The sequence below is a fragment of the Amphiura filiformis genome, chromosome 2 (assembly GCF_039555335.1).
Source record: "Amphiura filiformis chromosome 2, Afil_fr2py, whole genome shotgun sequence".
Classification (NCBI taxonomy): domain Eukaryota; kingdom Metazoa; phylum Echinodermata; class Ophiuroidea; order Amphilepidida; family Amphiuridae; genus Amphiura; species Amphiura filiformis.
The window spans coordinates 51,464,155-51,484,405 of NC_092629.1; the positions used below are offsets into that span (position 1 = coordinate 51,464,155).

At 38.5% G+C, this 20,251-nt stretch overlaps 2 protein-coding genes across 2 annotated transcripts; one reads left to right on the forward strand and one right to left on the reverse strand.

The window, feature by feature from the left end:
* Positions 1–792: 792 nt before the first annotated feature.
* Positions 793–18,795, reverse strand: LOC140171624 (uncharacterized). The gene is made up of 6 exons (XM_072194913.1): positions 18,672–18,795; positions 10,471–10,653; positions 8,831–9,030; positions 8,343–8,407; positions 6,511–6,549; positions 793–949 (listed from the first exon to the last, which is right to left on the reverse strand). Exons 2-6 carry the CDS (start codon positions 10,601–10,603, stop codon positions 793–795), a joined length of 594 nt encoding a protein of 197 aa, XP_072051014.1. The 5' UTR covers positions 10,604–10,653; positions 18,672–18,795.
* Positions 18,796–19,344: 549 nt separating this feature from the next.
* Positions 19,345–19,950, forward strand: LOC140141285 (uncharacterized). The gene has a single exon (XM_072163106.1). The coding sequence runs from the start codon at positions 19,345–19,347 to the stop codon at positions 19,948–19,950; it is 606 nt and encodes a 201-aa protein (XP_072019207.1).
* The last annotated feature ends 301 nt before the right edge of the window (positions 19,951–20,251 follow it).

Here is a 20,251-nt window from a genome sequence, read left to right on the forward strand (position 1 = left end):
TTACCTTAAATGCAATTTACTTTTGATGTCTGTGCCTAAGTATCTCTCCGTGCATATTGGAAATGACCGTACCCCCTTGGCAGACCCTACTCTGGGGAAGGGTGTGGTGGAGCGAGATGGTGCAGGGTGGGGTTTATAACCCATTTCATTGGCAGTATCTTACCTTAAATGCAATTTACTTTTGATGTCCGTGCCTAAGTATCTCTCAGTGCATATTAGAACTGACCGCACCCCCTTGGTAGACCCTACTCTAGGGAAGGGTGTGGTGGAGTGAGACGGTGCAGGATGGGGTTATAACCCATTTCATTGCCAGCATCTTACCTTAAATGCAATTTACTTTTGATGTCTGTGCCTAAGTATCTCTCCGTGCATATTGGAACTGACCGTACCCCCTTGGCAGACCCTACTCTGGGGAAGGGTGTGGTGGAGTGAGACGGTGCAGGATGGGGTTATAACCCATTTCATTGCCAGCATCTTACCTTAAATGCAATTTACTTTTGATGTCTGTGCCTAAGTATCTCTCCGTGCATATTGGAACTGACCGTACCCCCTTGGCAGACCCTACTCTGGGGAAGGGTGTGGTGGAGCGAGATGGTGCAGGGTGGGGTTTATAACCCATTTCATTGGCAGTATCTTACCTTAAATGCAATTTACTTTTGATGTCCGTGCCAAAGTATCTCTCAGTGCATATTGGAACTGACCGCACCCCCTTGGTAGACCCTACTCTTGGGAAGGGTATGGTGAAGCAAGACGGTGCAGGGTGGGGTTATAACCCATTTCATTGCCAGTATCTTACCTTAAATGCAATTTACTTTTGATGTCTGTGCCTAAGTATCTCTCAGTGCATATTGGAACTGACCGCACCCCCTTGGCAGACCCTACTCTGGGGAAGGGTGTGGTGGAACGAGATGGTGTTGGAAGAGATAGTTGCTTCATCTTAGTGGTAGAACTGGAAACAAGGAGAGACAGAGAGTATTAGATCATATGTTGTGAATTGGTATATCAAATAAGGTGGAGTAGTTACAAATGTTTTTATTTTTTGTGTTAAAGGTGAACCTCATTGAAAATAAAGTTATATATCAATGGAAAGCTTATGATGCCAGGAAGCAGAAAAGAATATTTTTTATTTGCCTAACGCACCAGGATGGACATAATCTCCATGCAAAGATTGGATATTGGCACCCCCTAAATTACAAAACGAAATCGCTCAAATTGGCGCTTTCGATGATGGCGTCAACACGAGGACACACAGTTACTTCCGGGTTTGATTGTAAACACAATGTCCATGCATTACTGTGGCATGCATCGGGCCAATGCACGAACTCAGTTATTGCCAACTTACTTTACATGAAAAATATCTTCAATAAAATAAGAATAACATGAAGGAAACATCATGATCAAATCAAGAATGAAGTTCCTGAATAAAGTGTGTGGATTAAAAAATGGGAAAAGTGCTGGCCGGGGTGATTTGGGATAGGCCAAGCCATTCACGATCAGGGAATATTACAGTAAAGCACGAAGAGCGAAGATTCACCGAAGAACCGGAATGAAAACGGATTGCAAAAAATAACTGCTAGTGCTACCAGTTCAGATCGTCACACCAAGTTGAGATGAACTTATCACAATGAGAATGAAGGAATAGAATAAAGTACATGTACGGGATTTTTTTATTATTTCTTAACTTTACAACCCGTCATGTATGATAGGCGAACTCGTAGATACATACGGTAGGGTGAACTCACTCAGTCGCCGAGTGTTCCGTATCCATGACTGTACGTACTGTACTTGCAGACAAAATGACCGATTTGATATTCACATTCTGATATTTCCAACTTATTGCTACTTCATCAGCAAAATTTATTCCTGTAGATGTTCCAAATATAAGGGATATGACATGAACGGTATACGGTAGCAGCAATCATTTGCGCATGGAATTGATCCCAGCGCGAAATTCAAACTCAATTACCCAGTTATACCCAGCCAGTTATGACTGATTTTGTCAAAATTTACGGAACATTTTCGTGTTGACAATAATTCTATTATTTCTAATATATATAGAAGGAATCAGCAACTTGAAGATTCTTCTCATTTCAAGCTTTATTGTGAAAATCAGACTTGCCGGGCAGCTTGCAAAGTACAGGAAGCAAGTCTTGTTTACATGTTCGAGTAGGATCACGTGACTCACGAACCCTGAGCTTACGCCACGAGCATTCTCAAGGTCAAAGACGATTGATTTGGGTGCTGTTTGAGCGACTTAAAAAAGACCAAAAATTCATTCATTTTTTTAATTTTTCAGCTTTATTGGCCATCAAAAAAAATCGGAAAAAATTATTTTTAATATCCTGATATCATAAGCTTTCCATTGATATATAACTTTATTTTCAATGAGGTTCACCTTTAAAAGATATCAATTAAAGTTGAAAGTACTTACCCTATTGCATGATGTAAGGTTACATTTTATTCCTAATTCTGTCTTCTTTTAAATAAAGAAAACCCCAGTTCATTCGGATGACAAATAGTTGGACCTTTAAATGTCCAAGTAGTCAGGGGTGGAGTCGGTGGGGGAGCAGCCATAGAGTTAACACACAAATTGGTCAAAATGATGCTTTTTTAAAGTGCCATATCACTTTGAAAGTTTGACGCTGAAAATCACACTGAAAACCATTTTCAGTGTTACTCTAGTCATTTCCATTGTTACTCTGGGTATTTTCAGTGTGGCTATTGTCTAGGGATTATTTTTCATAACAATTAATAGCATGGCCCAATACATTTCAGTGTGGTTAGGACCATTTAAGTGGGATTAATGAATGGCCTCTCACTTTGAGAATGTTGCGGGTCAATTTTCAGTGTGATTATAGACATTAATCTGATAACAAAAGAATTCTTTTCAGTGCTATTTCAGTGGTATTATCTATTGCATAATTTTTCAGTGTTACTCTGCCGTTTCAGTGTGATTTTCAGTCTTAATATCTCATAGTATACCCTAATAAAGTAAACATTTTAAATGTTTACTAATTCATGTCAATCAGATATGTATAGAATAAAAGTTCTGTTCATTTGAATCAGAATTGGTGACTATTTCCTCTCAATTTGCAAAGTGTAACTTTTTTTATATCAACTTGACATATGACCATTAACAAATGCTACACTGCCGGTTCTCAATCAGCTACTCATTTAAAATCCACACTCCCCCTAGCTGTGGAAGATTTTGGAAATATCTTCCACAGGGGGATTATGAATTTCAAATGGAATGAACACATAGGGTGAGTTTCTAATGGATCTGCCTAATGTGTTCATTCCTTCTGATATTCCTACTCCCTCTGTTGAAGATATTTCCAAATCTTCCATAGAGGTTGTGCATTTTAAGTGGACTAGCCCAATAGGAGGCAAGCAGCTAGGGCAGATCCTGTCGTGAACCAATGGTGGTTGCACGGCCTTTGAGCACCTCTGAACTGTACACTAAAACAAACAAGATGTATTTGGCCCGCAAACACAGATTGTTTGGCCCTTGCGCAATATTGGCCTCCACAAAAATATTGATTGATCACCTTTCCCAAAATCAAATCAATTAATCCATGTTTAGGTGCTAGCATTGATAAATGGAATTTCAGTTCAAAAATGGAAATAAGCAAACTATACAGCAACAAAGGTCTGAGCATCACATTCAGCAGTAGAGTGGATTAAACTAATTGCAGTCGAATATATACATAAATATTAACTCATTAATATTCATATGTCGATAATATATTGCCAAATTATAGAGCACCATGCAGAGATCATCCTATCATTCTATATTCATCATACTATAGTTAGGCTTCAGTTGCTTCTGCCCAGACAGCCGGACCACCAATGATCCATTTCAGTCTTCAGTCGATCTTTAGTCAGTACTCCAAAATAGCAGCCTTGAAGGCTAAACTAGGAGGAAACTTGCTGATGCCTCCGCCGGTGCAGTGTCAACTCAAGGTGCAGAATAAACAAGCTCAGGAGATGGGTGCCATCAAACAGGTATATAATACAGGAAAACGTGCTGGTGCGGATGCTGTGCTGCTATTTAGAGAATTCTGAGGCTGGGTGATGGACGCATCTCCCTAAGAACTGGGAGTGCTACCGAGTGCTGACCGGAACATCTGGATGGATGGACTGCAACTGAAGGAAGTCTGTTCCAGATTCGGCCCGTCCATGGATAAAAGAAATATCCATAGGCATCTACTTTTGAACTTATTTGACTATTTGACAAATAAGCCCCGCCCACACACCCGTGTTGTGGAGGTGAACAACACACAGGGTCATAAATTAATACAACTAGTGATATACATAAAAGAAAAAATATTTTTAAAATGCATTATGTACAATGATATTGAGAAGATGGCCGAGATGCCAATAAGGCCATATGATCATGCCATGAACAAAATGTTTCAACAATACATAAATACAGTGTATCCTTGGTTTTTAAAAGATATTCATGAGTTAAGACTCCATAACATAATACACATACCATGACCATACATGTGATTATAGTGGAATCCACAAATTGTGTGTGTGTGTGTGTGTGGTGGGGTGTGTTTGTAAATGCCTCCAAACGAGGACCTACACACCATACAACGAGGACATACCTCCAAACGAGGATGTCCTCGGTTTGTTACTATGACCAGGATGACGTAAATGATGCAAATATGCATATAAGATACATGTAGGTCCCCCATAGGAGGTATAGGACAGATCACAGTTGGATAGTAAGTTGTCTGGTGTGTCTCTGCGAGGTCCACGGTGTGTTGATTAAAAACGGGTGTGTGAGTCCTCGGTTAGATCCTCGTTAAGTCGAGGTCCTCGTTTGGAGGTATTTACAAACAGGTGTGGGTGTGTGATATCGTTAATTAGTAGCTTGACAGTGAAGAATAATGTGGTGGTAAAATACTTGTAAAGTCGAGATAAAGAAAGTGAAATGGGCTCCATTTAAAATCCCAAATACATATCACTATCAATCTTGGTGTGATAATCAGTCTAGTGTGCTGTGTATGGTGAACAATTATCAAAAAACAAAGATAACCAATTCCAACTGTTAATTGCAACATGGCAGATGATGGGATCTCCCATTGAATTCCTTGTGAAGTGTACAGAAGTAGAGAAGGAGAACCAGGGCATGGGGGAATATTTGGGGGTATTCATATTTTGCTTTCATAGGGCCACTTATTCTGAAGGGATGTTTATTCCGAATTAAGAAAAGCAGAATTGTTCCAAAGGGTCGTTATTCCAAAATTTTGGGTTGCAGTTAGAGAATAAAGGTATTGTTTTTAGCCACTGGAGTGCATCTATCATCTCATATAACACAGGCGACATCATTATTTTATAATGATGTCGCTTGTTATATGAGACGATAGATGCAGCTAAAAACCATACCTTTCTTCTCATTCTTAAACACTTCAATTCAAATAGATAATTATAGTAATCATAAGTATACCAAATTTTAATTAAATTAAATCCTACATTTTACATATTACCTATAGGGCTTGGAATCGATCATTGCAGTCCTATTGTTGCTATATATGCACATCCGATTTGTTCAAATGGTGTGTACGAGTATTGCATCAACACATACGCGCTATGGTGTGTGATATCGTGTCATATCACACGGTTAAGAACCAATAAGATTGCAAGAACATTCTCAAGTGTTTAAGAATACAGAATAAGGGTACAGGTTATGGTATAGGTTAAGGCTTTGCTCAATTCGAAATAACGCCCCTTTGGATTACCAGGTAGGAACCGGTATGGCACTGATTGCATCTGAAGTGACGTAAACCGTTATCATATGATGTGAGACAGAATTGGGCTAGCTACTTCATACTCATGCTATGGAAGACATGACCTTAATCTCCCACACAGGGAGTGTGAATTTCAAGCGGGGCTACCTGAATGGGCGACTCCATTTGAAATCTACACCCCCTGTGTGGCAGGTTATAGGTTATGTCTTCCATAGGAGGTGTACGAACATTAAATGAAGTAGTGTGTTTCAGCATACCTCTGAATATCATTTTCCCATAGCTGATGGACGGCACCAATATACATGGCGGTACTTGGACAGTCCAGATTCTCCTTCTCTATTTAGTGTGGTGTGATCAGTGTGTGGGAATTGTGGATGAAAAAATACAGAGACCATTCACCAACAGGCAAAGTCCCTGTGCTTTGTATGCTGAGAATCCTTGCATATTCATGAGGGCTGATCATCTTAATGCTTGTGTCTAAATCATGCACACATATGTAGGCACCACAGAGATGTTAATAAACCATAATACGGCTCAATGAAGCTGTATTATGGTTTATTATCAGCTCTATGTGGTGCCTATATGTACGTTTATGCAGTAGGTGTCAAAACTGTACTTTAACAAAATACACCCTAACAGGCGCAAGAATGGGTGTACAATTTCTGTGCGCATGCTTCATTTGCCTGTTGGTGAATGGTCTCTATATTATTTCATCTATGGTGGGTACAGTCAAAACATGAAACCAACTTACTGAAAAGTCCATGGTACACTAGCGCTGACATTGGTTGACCTTGCAGCAGAAAAAAGTACACTTATAAATAAATATGTAATTTTTTATTTAAATAAACCAATAGGCCTATTTTTTATATCTTTAAAAAACATCCAACTGATACAGTAGGCAAAATCTATTTCAAAGATGAAAAAGTGATCAATATACATTTTTAGAATTATGAAATATGGATATTATATTAGCCAAAAAACTTATATTTGAAGAGTTGACGTGATAGGTCAAATACCGTAAAAACTTGATAGTTAGCACATGTACTTACTATCAAGCGCTTTTAAAGCATGCAAACATGAAGAACCTCATCCACAAAAGTGTAAAGGGTTGTTTTGAGCAAATCATAGATACACATAGTTTTTATTGATTGATTGATTGATATTATTTTATTGCAAATTCGTGGCCCGTGGGCCAAATTACATACAATAAATTACAATATAAAAATACACATATTTAAACAATCAGAATTAAATATTTAAGCAAAAAATTGCACATGATAAGACACACAAAAATATACAATTTGAATTACATTATTTAAGAAAATTGCATATATAAAAGTCACAGTAAAAACATTTATCATAATATTGTACTTTTAACATTATAAAATGACATGAAAAGATTATCATATAAAAGTATAGCATGCAGAACAACTCTGGGTGGCAAAGAAAAAGCAAAACTTATTTATTAAGAATATCAACAAAAAAGGGAAGAGGACTATTTCTGAAACGATTAGTCCTAGTCCTAAACTGAGAAAAGACACTCCTTTCTGGTAGGAGGGATGAGAGAACTTGTTCGATCAGATTTGGCAAGCCCTTCGGCGAACCTAAGACAGTGCTCCTCCCTGCTATCAGAAAGGGTGTCAAGCTTGCAAACTTTAAGCGCATCACTATAGGATAAATAGTGCCGACCCAGGATTGTTCTGCATGCACGTTTTTGAATGGCTTCTATTTCATTGCACTGTTTAGCCGAGATACCAGAATGCCACACCACATCAGCGTACTCAAGAATTGGCCTATATACAACACCAAGCTCTTGAGTGGAGAAACCAAAGCGTTTCAAGGTTAGTAGCATGAACACCCGGGAATTAGCCTTTTTTAACATCGCGTCCATCTGGACATTCCATTTAAGGTTGTTCTGTAGCCACAAACCAAGAACTTTGGCTTCGGTGACGTATGATAGTGGTTCAGTACCAATTCTTAAGTCGCGATGCGGTGGCAATGGATTAGAAAAAGCAATTTGCATGGCTTGACACTTGCTGGGATTCAATTTCAGGTGGCTGTCACTAGCCCACTCTGAGAACTGATCAAGATCATCCTGAAGTGAACTAGCACAACCACCGGAAAAATTCTCAGCAAATGTCAAGTCATCAACATATTTCCAACAGCGACTACCAGCTTCTTGGGCAGCTTCATTTATAAGAATTTGAAACCCAATTGGGCCAAATTTTGTACCCTGGGGTACACCACCATGAAGAGTTGAATAATCTGAAAGTACACTGTTGTATCTGACACACTGTTGACGGTTGCGGAGGAAATCGCAAATCCAAGGAACAATTGACCTACGGACTCCCATATCGACGATCTTACCAATAAGAAGCGTGTGGTCGACAAGGTCGAACGCTTTCGAGAAATCCGTAAGTACCACTGTCCCTATATTGCGACTCCTCTCCGCTCCCTACATAGTTATACAAATTAAGTTAACAAGCAAATAAGCAAGCAAGCAAGCAAGCAAGCAAAGCAAGCAAAGCAAGCAAAGCAAGCAAGCAAGCACCCAAGCAAGAAAGTAAATATTTTGAAACTTACTTGTGAGATAATGGCGATGAGGATCTCTGTTGGACATTGATGATGTCCTCTTGAACATAGTCGTGCTAAAAAAGAACAAGAAATTAACATGAAAAATATAATGGAACTCAAAATATAAAGTAAAATCAAAGAAAAGTTTAAAACTAGTCATCAACACTCACATTTTTTCTGAGTAACCATACTCCGTCATCAAGTAAAATATTTTACCGCACAACCTACCCTTCAGGATGCCAAGACACATTTGTATCAATCCGTGTTGAAATGTGGGGGGGGGGGGGTTTGACCTGAATTGTCAAATAGTGGCTGAAAAGAACAAAAGTGAATCATTTTGCCAAAAGGTGGGGGCACATCCCCCCCCCCAGGATTGATGCCCATGACCGGATATACACAATCCCTTTTATCCAGCCTAAGAAAAATGTTAATTAATGAAGTGAATAAATAAATTATAAATAATCAATAACTTTATATATCTAATCAAATCAAATTACCTGCCCTGTTAAGCCTGAGTACATTGAGAAAGTCTGTGTTTTAGGTCTACTCTTCAAGGCAGTCAATTGGCCATAGAGTCGCTTAGCTGATGGGACTCGGTTTACTGGTGAGCTTCCTCTCCTTGTAGATAGCTTGTTAACTGTGCCAAGACTTGGTTCAACAACTTTGTGAAAGAGAAGTTTTGTTTCAACATCTACATCTGTGGGAATAAAAAGAATGTTTAAAATCCAATTCTTTGGGGGAAAAGGGGGACACATACTATAGACGGGGTTGACGAGAGCGAGAGAGAGGGAAAGAGCGAGAGAGAGAGAGAGATGGGGGGGGTTAAGGAGAGAAAGAGATTTTGTTGCAAAATCATACTACACCACATGCTCAGTCAAAAGTGACTTGTGGGAGGGGGTAGGAGGGGCAAGGCATCTTCCACGAAGGGGACTTGATGAAAATTGCAAAAAATTGTCAAAAAAGGTTTAAAAAGTAAAAATCAAAAATATACCAGTAATCATCCCTCATAGGGGGAGGGGGTGGGGAGAGGGGGGGAACAGTAAGATGAGCAACAGGGGGAAGCTGCCACTTTTTGCTACACAACTGCATCTGCTTGTCCTATGTTTCACTAGTCCTAAGGCTTGTTCGTCCAAAAGTTCCCTAGCGTACTAAACCATACACCTCACTTTGTCTCATGGGCAAGCAAACGTTATTTACAGACTGTCTAACAAATTTATGTGACTTTTGACAATTTCCTGTCCCATAAAAACCAATGTTTATGACAAAAATTGGGTTACTTTTCAACATTAGGACCTCACCTGAGACTTCTGGTAGTTTCATAGAATTTAGAAACCAATGGTTAGGTTTTGGAAAAGTGAGGAGGGAGGTGTTTTTTTTTGTTGCTAAATTGACAAAATACAGCTTAGTTTTCAAGTACAATGACATTGTTAGCCCCTTAAGAGTTCCACAAAAAACACGGGCCAAGTGATTCATTAAAGTATTAAAATTTAATATGAAAATGGAAAAATTAAAAAAATATGGACTGATCCCAGATATTGAGGAGGAAAGCGAATAATGTGAAACAAATTTATTTTTTATTTGGCCTTAATTTTTCCGATTCAGATTTGAAATTTTTTTGCAAACTTCATTGGACTATTCCGGTTGAAATCCATACACCCCATATAATGGAAGACATGACACGTACCATTTGTAATTCACACTCCCTGTGTGGGAGATTAACGTCATGTGTCTAGGGGGTGAATGTATTTCAACTGGAATAGCCCATTTTGGAGCAGACGACACTGAATGGGTGACTCCATTTCAAATTCACACTCCCTGTGTGGAAGATTAACGTCATGTTTTCCATAAGGGGTGTATGGATTTCAACTGGAATAGCCCATTTTGAAGCAGACGACACTGAATGTGTGACTCCATTTGAAATTCACATTCCCTGTGTGGGAGATTAACGGACATCATGTCTTCCATAGGGGGTGTATGGATATCACCTGGAATAACCCATTTTGGAGCAGACGACACTGAATGGGATAAACCCCAATTGAAATTCACACTCCCTGTGTGGAAGATTAACGTCATGTTTTCCACCGGGGGTGTATGGATTTCAACTGGAATAGCTGATTCAACTGGAACAGCCCATTACCATGTCTGTTTCCATTAGAAACTATATCATGATCAGTGTCACTCAATTCTCTCGGAGAAACTTGTGGTGTCGTCGTCGTCGTCGGAGGCAGCGTGACGGTCAGTGTCTGCTGACTACTTGTCGCTATCATCATGGTATTGATTGGTTCATCTACACCTGAGAGTATCAATATATGATACAACACTGGAAGGAAATAAAATATAAAAACAAAATATTACTATTCTAGCACAATTACATCATCAAAAGTTTGGAGCCTCATCATTACTGTTTGGAGAAACTAAATATATGACTTAACTCGTCTATACAACACCTACAACATGACAACACAGAACCGCAAGACTTATAATGATGGTTCGCCATGATACATCCAGTGCCCCTCTGTTACTATGCTGAAAAGAACATCATATTTGAGGTCCTTGGCTCAAGAGCTTTAAAAAATGTATACTTTTATTGTGATACCTGCTACAGGTTTCGCTGTGTGCGAACATATTTGAAACACAGATTTGAGGCATTCCGAATAGGGTTTACACACAAATAGTGTAATTTAAGGCATTTTCTGTAATCAAGTGATTTGCATTACCTTTTTTAGTTTCTAAATGATTGTTCTTAAGTCTTTACAACATAAAACCAATTAAAAGAAGCAAATATATCAATATACCCCCATTTTTGGAATTTTTTAGTTAAATTTACATATCAATCCTGAATCCTCCATATCAATCCTCAGCTCCACCCTGTCATGTTTTCACTGAAATCAAAATAACTTTAGAATGGTTTAAGCTACATAAATTGTTGTGGTATCAATACAAAGAACTCATCAAAAGCTTTAAATTGATAGGTAATTTGTCTAGGTAGGTGACACCCTTGACTAAGAATTAGCATAAAAAATCTTGCACAAAAGTACTGCTCCACCATATGTACCCAGTTTAAAACGCATGGCCAGCAGCTTGTTGTTCTGAGTAATTTGACACCATTTTGATTGAAATCGGCCAGAAATCAAGACAGTGTCGGCCAAATAATGACAGATTTGACTTTATTTTCTAGTTTTGGAATTTTGTCACATTATGGATATAATGCATTTTTGGCATCTAGTTATACATAGTTTTAGGTCTAGGAAGGCCATTTATGCACTTTGTGTCAAATGAAACTTTTTGGTTTCCTTAAAATTTTGCGGTTTTTGGCCAGCCCTGTTTCATTTTTCAACCGATTTTTTTTAGGTGTCAAAGGTGTCAAAATGCTCAGGGAGGATCAGCTGCTTCAAGTTAGCTGGTAGGGGAGATTGGGGTTAGTTGAAACATTTTTCACAAAATCGTCTTTTTAACGCAAACCGATCACTTTCAAGAAACACTAACCATATCAGTATAAACATATACATACATGCTACAAAATACATCCTAAAATGTTATTGGACCTGCTTATGATTATTCATATAATCCAATTTGAAAATTTGAAAAAAAGTGTTTCAACTAACCCCACCCCTGGGGTAAGTTGAAACATAGGGTGATGCTAGTTCAAACATGGCTTGTAAAAATTTCAAAATAATTATTATTGTGTTGTTAGGGTTATACTTCCCTTGAAGGCACCCTTTAACATACAATCAGTGTGAAAAAATGAATAAATAAATATGTGGGAGCGCGGGTCAATACATTGGACACAAGGTGACGAGTGACACCATGGATAAAAATATGAGAAGCCTAAAATATTATAAAATGTACTTTCTGTGTGCACTTTTTGCTTGTATTATTGCTTTTTAACCATATTAAAGCAATATTGAAGAAATGGTAAACATGTTACAAATTTTTAAAAAGTCAAATTTTTAACCATATTTTTCTATGCGATTTTCACGTTTCAACTAACCCCACCTCAAAAGTTTCAACTAACCCCGATGCCTATTTTTACATTTCAAAGTTCATTACACAAAATAAAAAATACAATAAAACTTTTATTTAACATTATTCTGGGACTTACTACTAGTGCTTATGATACTCAAAAATAATCCCTGAATCTTCAAACAACATGGAGATAACGCATCTTTTCTGAGGGGTATAAAAATTAGTCAGCAAGTCAAAAACAGATATTCCTTTCCCAAGCCAACACTGGTGGGGCATCAGTGCTGTTGCTAATTTGGTGGATGACCCTTACTAATACCTATTACTAGGTGCCAGTATTTTACCAAATTAATTTTTTGTGTCAGAAAAAAATACAATGTTTCAACTTACCCAGTGTTCCAACTAACCCCAATCTCCCCTACCCTAAGCCTTTTGAAACATCACCCTTTTTGGGAGGAGCTGTACAGCCTATCACTATTTCCATCTCAATTTTCAGATACGGTAATTGACTTTTTAATTAAAACTAGCGGGTCCCGCTAGATGAGTAAATGGGAGCGTTCACTATAACAGGAAGAATTACTGAACAGGTAGAATCATTGAAAAGGTACATTTTATTCATCTAAATCTGTCTCTTCTTACATTTCCTTTTTGTTTCTTTTCAGTTTCTTCTAAATGGGGCTCTTATCCCGTTCCCGTTATTTTCTAAATCTGTTCTTTCTTACATTTCACTTTTATCTTCCTTTTTTTATTTGCTGCTTGTGATTTCCCGTTTTCATGTTATTTAATTCTGTTCTCATTATTTTAGCTTCCTTTTTCTTACAATGTTGCATTTCTTGATTAGTTTCTTTCCTTCTTTGTTTCGTTCCCGTTTCATTTAGTTACTTTAACCCGTACGCCTATATACGATTATAATAATCGTATCCTCTTTGTCCTCATTTTAATTCAATTTTTCTTTATGTCATTGAATTAACGGGAGAGATTACTAAAACGGGAAGAATTGCTGAACAGATTTACATCATGATAGAGACTACTATTTTCCTTTAATTTTATTTATTTCCTTTTTAGCTCGCTCGCTCGCTCCATATTTCTTTTTCTTCTTTCAAGTATATTTCTTTCTTTCATTCTTTTTTCTTTCTTTAATATTTTTGCTTCCTTCCTTCCTAGCCGTATATTTATAGTCTTCGTAGGCCTAATCCCGTTTTCCCCCCGTTATCCCATAACCCAGTACGCAAGTGCGTGCGGGTCAAGTGGCGCGCTTTGTGTACGCCGCGCCGACACGCTAACGACGCACTCTCTGCTAGATATGTGTCCACGCGTTTGTTGGCATAGCCCGTAATCTGCCTGAAAAACTCACCTTTTTACTGATTTTGAGGCCAATTCTTGACCGTTTTTAACCAAATAAAGTGCAATGCATTCCCCATATATTCCTCAATCTCCCGTATGAATTTGGCGACATCGGGATCGAAACTGACGGAGCCTTTCAATCTTCATACCCACAACATTAGCCTATAGTAAGATAATTAAAGTTTTGGTCAATTCATTCCATGTGCCTAAACTTAAACTTTATATTACCGTACTGACGCGAGTATAGTCCCACCTTCGAGTTTAAAGTCCCACCCCCAAATTTTCGCAAAATTTCAAAAAATTTTTTTTAATTCGAGTATAGTCCCACCCCCAATTTTGAAAAATGTTCACCCAAAAAGCGGGGTGGGACTATACTACGTCAGTCATCGGTACTTGTTGCATACATAATTCATCATGGAGATGATGGACTGAAGCCATGACAGAGCATGAGAGACTGCGCATGGCCACGATTATGCACAAGTTTCCCACAATGTTTGGTGAGCATATTTCTTCAATATTTTCAGAAGTTGACGTCAAATGTTCTATTCTATATAGTTTGGCAATTAATGTCTTTTGCTAATAGTATGTTTATAGTTGTAATTTTGTGTTTTTGATCGCAAAGATTTGGATATTTTTATTCCCGATTCAAATTCTGAACCCTTCGCAAGGGTGCAGAATTCGGCAGAACTTTGACGATAATTTTGCCTTTTTGGAAACTACTCTACGCGTCCATATTGCGAGGTTATCTGCATACAACAGCTTACTACGCAAAGAGTATGTTCCACGATGTACACGAATTAAGTAATTTTTCTATATAGTAAGTACGGCGTATAGGACTGGCAAGCGAGTCTATGAGAGACGATCAATGGCTGGGTATATAATGGCAAGTCAATTGGCTACAGTCTATTGATGGTTCCTGCCATCAATAGACTTGCTCAAGTCCTTTCGGACCTGAGGTCTGTGATATGATATCTTGTTCTTTTGTTTCGTTTATATGGCCCTGGTCACTCATCGCCAAGCCACATTCTTAAACATCTTAAAATAGGCCTACGAGAATAGGCCTATATACATACCAAATTACTTAGTATTCTATCCATTGGTACATGTATACCCAGCCAGTGTCTAGCTCTATCTTTGCTAATTGCCCTAATCTCTTTTTAAGTGCTGAAGATTAATAGGTGTGATATGTTCTCCCTCCCCTCCAGCTGTTTTATATAGTGACAGGGCTTCAAGGAGTTCTTGCTGTTGTCCGAAAGACTGAAGGAAAGAGTGACAGTCAGTTGACATATCTGGACATACATGTATGGTCATAGACATAGTGGTTGACCATAGATGACTTGTGGCTATATTATTTTTAATATTATAAAAACCATGAAAACACTGGTAGTCCATGGATTAACTGTGGCATAATGACAAAAGATCTCAGAGTAGTATCTGTGTAGAAACCACTATCTTAGAAGCACTTACGCCTTGAAATCAAGGCTAGCCATCAAGGTAAAAATAATCCCACTTGAAATTATAATAACAATAGGCGATGAGTCAGGTTTAAACGGTTTGTAGTAGGTCGTGCGCCATGAATTGGGGGCCAAATGCGTTACATACAGTACCCAGTGGCGTAGATTTCTTTTTGACATTGGGGGGGATGAAGTTGGAAAAAAATCTTGAAGTATAGTCAATCCAGCACCCTTTGGCGACAGAATTAGTTTATGATATAAATCTTGCTGCGCGTGCACATTATTGCTATTTTGAAGCTAAACTGATGTCAAAGTAGATTAAATGCGCTTTTGGGGCTAAAATGGGCAAATATGAGGTTAATTTGGTCAAAAACCCATTATCAGGCGTATCCCCGGGATCTACGCCTATGACAGTATACTAAAAAATTGAACAATTTACATGTTTTTGTACTTTGACTGATCTAATTCATAAACTCTTCATCAAAACCCTATAACTATATATCACTGTGTAAAAGCTTAAGGGGGTACTACACCCCTGCCCAATTTTGGGCCTATTTTTGCATTTTTCTCAAAAATTATAGCGTATTGGTGACAAGTAAGATATGTATATATTATAAGGGTGTGCAAGGACTACAACTACTGCACTGGAAATTTTATTTCAACACAGACAACAGTTGTGGACTTACAGGCAAAAATGAGGGAAAACCAATATTTGATCAATAAATCAATAACTATACTTGCCTAGAGTTGCTGAATTTTCAGTGCAGAAGTTGTAGTCCTTGCCCTATAATATACATATCTTACTCGTCACGAATGCGCTAGCATTTTTGAGAAAAATGCACAAATGGGCACAAAATTGGCAAGGGGTGTAGTACCCCCTTAAAGTACCAGGAATACACATACAAACAATTGGTCAATATACAAGGTGACACAAATGTCATATGGTGGAAAAGTTAAATTTTGGTTCAAAAAGTATACAATTTTGTTCCTCTCTTATTTACTAACATAAACTCCTGTTCTGCTAAGACCTTTGTAGATGTGCTAATAACATTTGAGGCTTCCAAAAAGAGCAAACTTATAATGATGAGATATGTTGCCCAACTGAGATACAGGGTGTTCAAAAGTCGTACCGGTACATAATTTTTATGATTTTTATTACATCAATCAAAACTTTTTTCCTTCTTGACCTACACAAAAACCAATGGCATATATTTGAATTCCTCATCGAATTTCCATCCAAAAAATGTAAACTTTTACAGCAGTAGGGTAGGCCTAACTCCTTCAAGAAATATGACCTTCAGAACATTTCGGGGCATCAATGAATACCTAACACAGTAACATACAAGGAAAAGCCTAGAACCCATGACACAGAATGCAGCACACTTGCAACAAATTAACTTAGCTTGGAATAAAACTGGTCACATTTCAAACTAGACATAAATTATATGTCCAGGTACCGTACATAATCCATCTCAATACCTTGCTGGGTTATGATTTTACAGTAAAAAATATATTTGTGAAGCACTAAAATCAACATCCCTATTCTGTCGGTCAGACATCCGGGCATGAACCGGCTGACAATAGCACTGGAGTGAAAACAACATTCGCATTCACTGAACTCTGGAGTGTATCACAAGCTATCACACTATTGTGCCAGGTTCAACTCTCTGCAAATAAAAATATGCGATAAGTTGTTTTCACTCCAATGCATGAATGGATGTGACGTGGCCCCGACCGAGAGAATACTTTTACACACGCCTCAACCATAGGATCCTCAACCGTAGGATCCTCCACCCCTGACTTCACATCGTTTGAATTGCAATATCTCAAGAAGTAAATAATGTGTGAAGCTCTTTCTCATGTTCTTTCCACAATGACAATTTGAGCTAGATAAATAAGCAACAAAATGAGCATGATGAGACCAAAACTAGTTTCTAAGTACCCCTCTCCATTCTTGAGATCTGGGACAAAACGTCCTGAATAAAATGAAAAAATGTAACGCCTCCATCTTTTCCTAGTACCCAATTCATGACGCACGACCAGTAGGCAGTACTAGTTAATTCTTTATTACTTCCGTGGTCCGAGCTGTGCACAAAGCTTAGACGAGTGTACACACAGAAGAAATAAACAATCACGCTGATTGGCTGATCAACAGACTTGACAACAAGCCGGTTGACTCTTGTCTTGTCTTGTCTGCTACTGCACAAAACGCCTGGTGTGGCTATCAGCGTACAGATCGTAAATTTATCCAGGTACATAATCCATCTCAATAATAATAATAATAATAATAATTTAATCTTATATAGCGCATTACAAACAAATCTCAATGCGCTTTACAAAGCATACATAAAAGCATAAACACATGGCAACAATATTTAAATATACAGCATTAAGATACTAACTAACAATACCTTGCTGGGTTATGAAGTTGACCAATTAGTCGTCGATGCGGCGCGTAGTAGGCGACCTATTTTCTTTCACTACTACGCCTAAGGCTACGCGATCACAATTCACCAGCGCGTACCCGGACCACGGAAGTAATAAAAAATTAACTTTAGGGTACACATAAAAACACAAAATAGCTTTCCATAGACTTTACGTGCAAAATAGGGGTGACGATTTAGTGGTATGAACCCTTTAGTACATTGTTTTTTCAGAGAAGAAGGAGATAGATCCAGCTATCCTCAAACAAAATATGTGTGTTGCCGCTCATTCAAAAGCAATCACGCTATTTAGGTTTAACAATAAAATACAACAAAAGGGTTCGAACCCATGACGGGTGTGATACACAAGTTGCTGCTTACTGGTTTTAGGGAAAGGTCAGTGTCTGTATACCATCAATACCATGCATACCATGCATGCAGATCCTAACATCCAGTTTATTTCAAATAAAATATGACCGAAGTTCCATGGCAAATAATAATTTTGCACGCTTGGTTACGCTTTCAACCCTCTACGATTTATGATACAGACTATTTTCAATTATCAAAATATCTTTATTAGGTTTGCAGGAAATGACAGGAAAATACATTAAAACAATAAAATATAGATGATCAAAAATCATCCCGTTTCTAACAAAATCCTAAAACACTCTCCTAAATAATTAATATATATTCCAAAATGGGCGGATTTTTTGGAATCTTTACAAAACTACATTTCTTTCTAATAGAATCCACGTGCGATATACAAGCAGAGCAACATCAGGTACTTAACACACACGTGTCATACTTTCAAGGAATTATCTATAGAAACATTGGATATGGTTTCAATTCTGGAGTGAAAATTAATCAACCGTAGCGTAGGCGTAGTCGGCAAGGCACATCACATCAAAGGCTACTTTCAAGTAGATGTGTAACTACTTGAGAATAAAGGACTATGAATAGGTGCGACAGGATAACCTACGGGATTATCTCAAGGATATAATTCCGTTCTTCCTCCTTCTTTTTCAACTTTCCTGGTTTTTTGTACAGCTAATTAGGAGGTAGAAGAATTCGACAACCTTGTCATTTTGTCGCCCACTAATTGATTGAACAATTTATACAGCCATAAAACAAATTAAAACAGAACGCAAACTTACCATTAAGTTATCACATTGCTACATATGTTTTCATTGTTCCCCCTGATAAGTATCATTTATTAAAACATTGTTAATTGTCTTTATTTTTAATGTTTTTGTACATTACGTAAGGTATCCAAGCTAAACAAATATAATCGGCGAAAGCAAAATAATCTTATGAGGGCGTGCTTCAAAAGTTAAAATATCATGCCAGATAGCGCTTGCCGTGATCCGATAAGAATTTGATTTGACAGTCTCTCGCTCTATGATTCAATAACTAACTAGGGGTTTGAAAAGGGGTCACTGGCCACGAAGGAGGGGGGGCATTGTCATAGTATTTCATAGCTGTACATAATAGGGCTGACACTCAAAGAATTACGGGAAAACTCAGCTATTTTTATCATTTATCAATGATCTTCCGTCTGGCATTTCTTCAAACATCCGTCTCTTTGCTGACGACTGCCTGATTTATAGAACTATCGCCACAGCAGAAGACATCACAACTCTCCAACATGACCTTGATCTCCTCCACCAATGGACTAACACATGGCAGATGAAATTCAACACGGACAAGTGCCACTCTATGCTGTTCTCCTTGCGCCGTAACACAATCAAAAACGACTACCATCTTGGAAGTAGTGTACTTTCAGCAGTCTCAGAGTACCCATACCTAGGCTTGACTTTTTCCACCAACATGTCATGGACCAAGCACACCAATGGAGCAACGGCAAGAGCTAATAGAATCCTTGGCCTCATCCGACGTAACCTTCGTGGTGCCTCCCAGAAGCTCAAAGAACGGGCTTATGTATCTTTGGTGCGCCCACATGTTGAGTACTGCAGCCCCATATGGAATCCTTACACCACCAAGGCCATCAACAGGATTGAAAATATCCAACGTCAAGCTGCAAGGTTTGTCCTCCACCGATATCACCGTCGTGAGAGTGTTACTGCTATGTTGCAGGAGCTACAATGGACTTCACTAGAAGAGCGGCGTAAAACATCCAGCCTCCTTCTCTTGTACAAGATCAAGCACAGCATTGTGGCAGTAAATCCAGCCTGTTACCTCACTCCAATGGCTCCATCCATCACAAGGTCTTACCATCCAGACAAATTCCAACGTATTCCATCACGTATCCAGTTGTATCGCTACTCCTTCTTCCCACGTACAGTGGTGTGGTGGAATACCCTTCCAGCGAGCAACTTGTCATCACCATCTTATGAGGTGTTCAGGAGCAGTAGCTGCAGCCAACCCATAATTTCCCATGGTCTTTTTACTCGCACATGTAATTTTCTGCACTGATGGCACCTTCACCGCACATGTACAACCTTATTCCTTGGCGGGAAATCCAAGCTGATGGACTATGCCAAGTATTGCAGTAGAAGTAGAAGTAGAAGTAGCAGCTGCCAGGCAATAGCGGCATCCGGCAATTCACTAAAGGCATCAGGGTTCCGACAGGTCCGAATCGAAACATGGAGCTGAAAGGGGGGGGGGGGGCACAGATGTTTTGGGCACCGTTTCAAGGCATAAACACTAATTTAAAGGTGTAGCATAGCACAATTTAGTCCCAAAGACTTCGGATGGGGGATGGGAGAGGCACCAA

Excerpts from the sequence above, each read along its gene's own strand:
- LOC140171624 (XM_072194913.1), bottom strand. The coding sequence starts at position 10,603 with ATGATGATAGCGACAAGTAGTCAGCAGACACTGACCGTCACGCTGCCT. Across the intron at positions 6,550-8,342 it reads TCATCGCCATTATCTCACAA|GTCAACCAATGTCAGCGCTA; the intron begins GTAAGTTTCAAA and ends TTCTGCTGCAAG. Across the intron at positions 950-6,510 it reads AGTGTACCATGGACTTTTCA|TTCTACCACTAAGATGAAGC; the intron begins GTAAGTTGGTTT and ends CCTTGTTTCCAG.
- LOC140141285 (XM_072163106.1), top strand. The coding sequence starts at position 19,345 with ATGTCATGGACCAAGCACACCAATGGAGCAACGGCAAGAGCTAATAGA.